Here is a 5,940-nt window from a genome sequence, read left to right as displayed (position 1 = left end):
CGTTCTATTGTTTACTGAAGCAATTTTTGCAGCTTCTTGGCTTGCTGTGGGGTTTTTGCGCTCCCCCAGACTTTTGCCTTCGGCACACCCATTATTTGTCATCTTGTGGGCTGAATTTCCTATCTGCTGTATCATGGCAGACTATTATTATGCAGATGACAATGAATATGATGAGGAGGCCTCTGATTCACTTGAACAGGGCTTGGTTGAGGCTCTGGATAGGGGTGTTCAGCACTCTATGAATAAGGCATTGGTTCGGGCCATTACTCCTCTCAAGAGACATTTGACTAAGTATGCGCAGCAGCAGGGTTGGGTCCCTGCGTCGCAGAAATTTACTAGTTTGCCTGGGAATTCACATGCTTCAGATTTTAAACGTTTGGAAGTCTATGTCCACTTCCAAAACCACAGAAGATGGCCGTGGAGGCCGACAGTGATGGCCATCTCTCTTCTTCATCCTCAGAACATCTTTCCCCTCCTCCTAAAAAGAGAAAATGCAAAGAACACTTTGTGGATGCCTCTACTCATCCCCAAGTTCTCTCCTTTGACCCCACTCACATTATCCACCCTAATTCTACAGCTTGGCTCCCGTCCCCAGCGGTGGCGGAGTATGTGCAACAGCACATTAGGCAATCCTTTGACAAGGAGGTCCGTGCCCGGCTCCGTTCGGAGTGTTCTAGGCCGGATCTAGCTGACAATTTGGCAGACACACCAGAGGTGGATCCCACTATGGTCACCTACTTGCGTAAATTCGCAAAGGATCCCAAAAAAGGCCTAGATCGATCCTGGAGATCCTGTCAGGATAAGGTCTTGGATATGCTAGGTCCCCTTACTAAGATTTTAGATCTTGGGTTTATGGCCAAGGAGTCATCGACAATGGTAGACCCGGATGAGCTCATCGAGTGGGCTCAGCGTGCGATTTGCCAACTTTGCAATGCAAACTGCGCACTCTCGAGTGAGAGGCGTCGTTCCATTCTATTGAAACTCGACCCGAAGTTGGCGGAGCTCTCCACCTCAGAGTCAGGTCCTGCTGCGCAAGGTTTGCTTTTTGGTCAACCGTTTCTGAAGGAACTGACTCAATTTGTAAATACCTTCAGCGGTTTGGACAAAGCCCAGGCAACGCTTCGGCGAGCGTTCCGGCCGGTTTTTGCCAAGGCCGGACGTGGTAGGGGGCGCTCGTTCGGCCGTGGTCAGCAGCAGCAGTCCTCTCAGAGAGGCTACCAGTCCCATAGAGGGGGCCATCAAGATTCCACTTACTCCCAGAGGTCCAACTTCTATCCCTCCAGAAAGGGGCGAGGACAATACAAGAAGGGACGTTCCGGCGGTCAGTCCGGTGGATATCAGGATTCCGGAACTTCAGGTGAGCATAATTCCTGCATGCAGTGTTGTTCTGGGGGGCAGGATACGGTTCTTCCTACACAATTGGCGCTTGATCTCCAGCGATGCTTGGGTGCTGGAGACGGTCCAGGGATACAAAATAGAGTTTTATCAACCCCGGTGTCAAACTCATCCTCCTTCTTCACTTTATTTTTCCCCAAAGAGATCGAGAGTTCATCACAGAGGAACTCGGGTCGCTTCTCTTGAAAGGGGCAATTGTTCCGACCGTGCGTCATCCACGGGGGTACGTCAGCACTGACTTCCTTGTGGAGAAGAAGGGAGGGGGATCGAGGTTGGTTATCAATCTAAAGGACTTCAACGGGGGAGTGGTCTACCGCCACTTCAAGATGGAGGGGATCCATCTGTTGAGGGATCTCTTGCGGGACAAGGATTGGATGGTTCGTCTATCCCAATCTTCCGCCCAAATCGTCGTTTTCTCTAGTTTCACTGGTTGGGGACTTGGTACCAATATCAAGTTCTTCCCTTCGGCCTCTCGTCAGCACCTTGGTGCTTCACGAAGCTGTTGCGGCTGGTCGTGGAGTCTCTCCGCAGTCTGGGTGTTCGGTTGATCATTTATTTGGACGACATCCTCCTTCTGGCGGATTGTCCGGTCAAACTGATGTCTCATCTGGAGTGGACCATCGAGCTTTTGCAATCCCTCGGCTTGCTGGTGAATGCTTCAAAGTCTGTGTTGCGTCCGACTCAGGTGATTGACTTCTTGGGTTTCAAAGTCAATTCTCTCACCTGTCAACTTCTTTTGCCCAATCAAAAGATTCGATATATCAAGAGGGAATTGACTTCTGTTATCACGAAACAGACTGCGTCATTGAGATCGTTAGCACGAGTTGTCGGTCTCTTAGCCTCTTCCCTGAAGGCAATCTTCCCGGGCCCGCTGCACTACAGGGCGTTGCAGCGACTGAAGATTCATCATCTTCAAAATGGTCTCCGTTATTACGATCAAATTCCCCTCTCGGAGGAGGCGAAATCAGAGATGCAATGGTGGCTGGATCATATGGAGGCTTGGAATGGTCGAGCCCTGTTCGGTTCCACGCCGGACGTGGTGATAAAATCGGATGCCAGCCGTTGGGGCTGGGGAGCCCGGTGCGGTCCAGTCTCAACGGGGGGTCGGTGGTCTCCCCAGGAGCTCTCTCTCCACATCAATTGTTTGGAGCTGCTGGCGGGATTTTTCGCGATTCGTTGCCTCTCTCCCCTTCAGTCCAACTGCTGCATACTTCTCCGCATGGACAACGTGTCAGCAGTCCGGTACATCAACAAACTCGGTCCCGGTTGTTGGCGGAAATTGCCAAGGAATTTTGGCATTATTGTCTGCAACACAGGATCACGGTTATTGCAGAATACCTTCCGGGATGCAACAATCTTGTTGCGGATTGGAACTCTAGGTATCTGAGGGATTTCAGCGATTGGAGGCTTCATCCTCGTGTGTTCCGTCATCTCCTCCGGTCTTGGGGCCCTTGTCAGATCGATCTATTTGCGTCCCGTCTCAACACCCAACTCCCACGTTTCTTCAGTTGGAGGCCGGATCCGGCTGCCCTAGCCACGGATGCCTTTCTCCAACCGTGGCCGACTGCTCTGTGTTATGCCTTTCCCCCATTCATGATGATTCCCAGGGTTCTGGCTTACACGAAGCGTTACCAGTCGGAATTGATTTTGATCGCTCCTCTGTGGAGGGCTCAGGCGTGGTTCCCAGTTCTCCTGGAAATGGCTTGTGCAGTGCCGTTCCTTCATCCCCAGAAGTGGAATCTCCTGCTAGATCCACTTCAGAATCCGCATCCCCTGATTCAGTCAGGCTCTCTCCTTCTAGCGTGGAGAATTTCGGGGAACGCTGGTCGGTCCCAGGCCTTTCTGCGGACGCTTCCAAATTCATCAGTGACGTCTGGTCTCCTGGTACCCACAAACGCTACAGAGGCTCCTGGAAGCGTTGGAGTGACTGGTGTGTTCAACGGCAAGTTGATCCAACATCGGCTGATGTTTCTGTGATGGTCAATTTTTGGCCTCGCTGGCTTCCTCTGGTTTGGCGTATCGCACGGTGAACAACTTCCGTTCGGCTATTTCTGCGGGTCATCTCCATTTGGACGGTAAACCGGCAGGTGAACATCCTCTGGTTGTCAAATTACTCAAGGGTATCCGCCTTGCGTATCCCCCTCGTCCTAAGTATGTTTCTTTATGGGACGTTTCTATTGTATTACGTTTTCTGGAGGCTTGGCCGATTAATTCTTTACTGTGTCTAGTCTCCTGCAAGCGAGTTTCTGATGTCCGTGCTTTGGATCTAGCCGGATGCAGTTTTACTCCTGAGGGTGTCTCGTTTCGTCTCTCCAGACGTACCAAGACCAATACTGCGGTTATTTCCTACCCTTCTTTCCCTGCACATGCTAAGCTGTGTGTCGTTCAATGTCTCAAGGAGTATGAAGTAATTACTTCTTCTTTTCGTTCTGATATGCAAGGTCAATTGTTAATTGCGTTACAGAAGCCCTTTCGCCCCGTTACCCCGGCTACGTTAGCTAGGTGGATACGATGGCTCATGGCAGCGGCTGGCATTGATGTATCTGTGTTTGGGGCTCATTCTGCATGTGGTGCTATGGCTTCCAAAGCCTTCTCCTTGGGAGTAACTCTGTTTGATATAATGAAGGCCGCTGACTGGTCCTCTGATTCTGTTTTCAAAACTTTTTACTTAAAGCCTATTGATCATATTGCTTCTGTTGTGGTGGATCAACTTTAAACAAGCATAATCGGAGCCTCCTGTCCTGAAATAAAATTCAAAATTTGCAAACATTCGGGACAAGAATTTTCAATTCTATTAAGGACAAGGAGGCGAGGATTATCCCGCCCATTGTTGTCTGCATTTTGTTCATAAACATATATTGCATTTATGCTTATGATGGTTTGTTTACATGCATCGTGTTTATTCCCCCCCCCCCCTGCTTTATGCTCATTTTTGCATAGCTTGTATATTACGGCTTTGTGTTCCTTTTCAGGATCTGATCCCAAATGAAGATTTTTCCAGCCTGCCTAGTTTCTGCCTTCCTACTTATGTGGAGGATTCTGGCTTCAGTCTTCGTCAATCTGTTGCGTTTTGGATGTTCCTTGGACTTCCTAGTTTGGTGAGGCTACTTTCCTTGTTTGACTTTCCGGATTGGATATGTTCTGCTTTACTGGATTTGTTTTCACAGAAGAAAGAGGAAGTGTGACTCTCTATATGCCATTATATACCCCTGACTCTATGGTTGTTGCCCATGTGTTTCTGGGTATTGTAGTTTATTTGTTTCTATGGCTGCTGGGCATTTCATTAAAGAAATGAGATTGCATAATCCTCGCCTCCTTGTCCTTAATAGAATTGAAAATTGTCACGAATGTTTGCAAATTTTGAATTGTATTGTTCCTCCGCCACAAGTGTATGGGATCATATGCAGATAGGTGAGAATGAGCATTTAACACGGAGGAGGCAGAGTTTATAACGCGGCTGCGTTTCCGTTAGTTCCCCGCGTTTTCAGATTTACCCTCTACCCTGCGGGAGTGTTCCAAGTACCCCGTGAGATTTTTGTTTTCTATTTTGGGTGCACCAAGTAAGAGGATTGGTACAAACGTATCTATCTCTCTTCATTAGTAGAAAAGGTTTTTTTTTGCAGTCTTTGAGCTTTTCCCCCTTTACAAGGAGAAAGTGTTTTTTCTTTTATTTGGGAATCAGATTCCTCCTATGGATTTCGGAACCATGGATACCCTTGGATTTTTTGCATAGTGTGGCTCAGTGAGGATACAAGAATGGGACATTATTTACACCTCCATACCTAATTGTTGGAACCTAAATAAGGGGTAAGATTGTTTTATATATCTTAACAGACCTATGCCTAATCGTGTGAGTATGTGCGTGCCCTGGGTCTCCGTTCTGGTACGGAGGAAGGGATATCTTGCCGCTGGTGCAGGTCCTTACCTGATCTTGTTTTGTTTTTCCCCCCAACCTTCTTCTGGGGTTCTTGTCTGCCATCGCCGATATAGAAGAAGGGCGACGGGTGCTAAGGAGGAGGAGTGGGATTATTCTTCGCTCCCGCAGTATTGGGTGTTTTCATGGTGGAAACAGGACAGTGCGGTCCCATGGCTTCGTGGATGTGTTGTTCTTTGTCCTCTGAGTTGGAGTCGGAAGAGAAGATGGCCTCTGGTGACAGTTTATGTGGTGGGATGCTCCAGGATCTCGATTCCTCCACGTTGATCTCCAAGGTTTCTTCCACAAAATGTCTGGGACTTCCTTTGCAGAGTGTTTGTACAGTTTGTGATGTGCCCAGCACCCTTTTTAGATGGTAGAGGAGAGTCTTCTTGGGCTTGAATCCCAGGCAGACCTCACACGTCGTGTCGTCAGTCCATGGGGACAAGCACAAATTACAGATCGAGTGATGTTCAGACCACAGGAATTTCGCGCTGCAGGCAGGGGCAATGTTGAAATGGTATATGTGTCATCATCAATTACGGCACTCTTCTGCAGCAAGTTGGTGTTTGAAGGGCTCGAGGCCCAGTGGCGTACATTTGTCAGCGCCACTGATATCTCAGTGACAGGAT

At 48.7% G+C, this 5,940-nt stretch overlaps 1 protein-coding gene across 1 annotated transcript; it reads left to right on the top strand.

Moving 5' to 3' along the window:
* Window positions 1-411: 411 nt before the first annotated feature.
* On the top strand, window positions 412-1,581 carry LOC144773902 (uncharacterized). Its single transcript, XM_078658971.1, has one exon. The coding sequence runs from the start codon at window positions 412-414 to the stop codon at window positions 1,579-1,581; it is 1,170 nt and encodes a 389-aa protein (XP_078515097.1).
* Window positions 1,582-5,940: the final 4,359 nt, after the last annotated feature.

This window comes from Lissotriton helveticus, chromosome 8 (assembly GCF_964261635.1).
Source record: "Lissotriton helveticus chromosome 8, aLisHel1.1, whole genome shotgun sequence".
In the NCBI taxonomy this organism is placed as follows: Eukaryota; Metazoa; Chordata; class Amphibia; order Caudata; family Salamandridae; genus Lissotriton; species Lissotriton helveticus.
The sequence above is the reverse complement of the archived record's forward strand: the minus strand, read 5'-3'. Positions and strand labels throughout refer to the sequence as shown.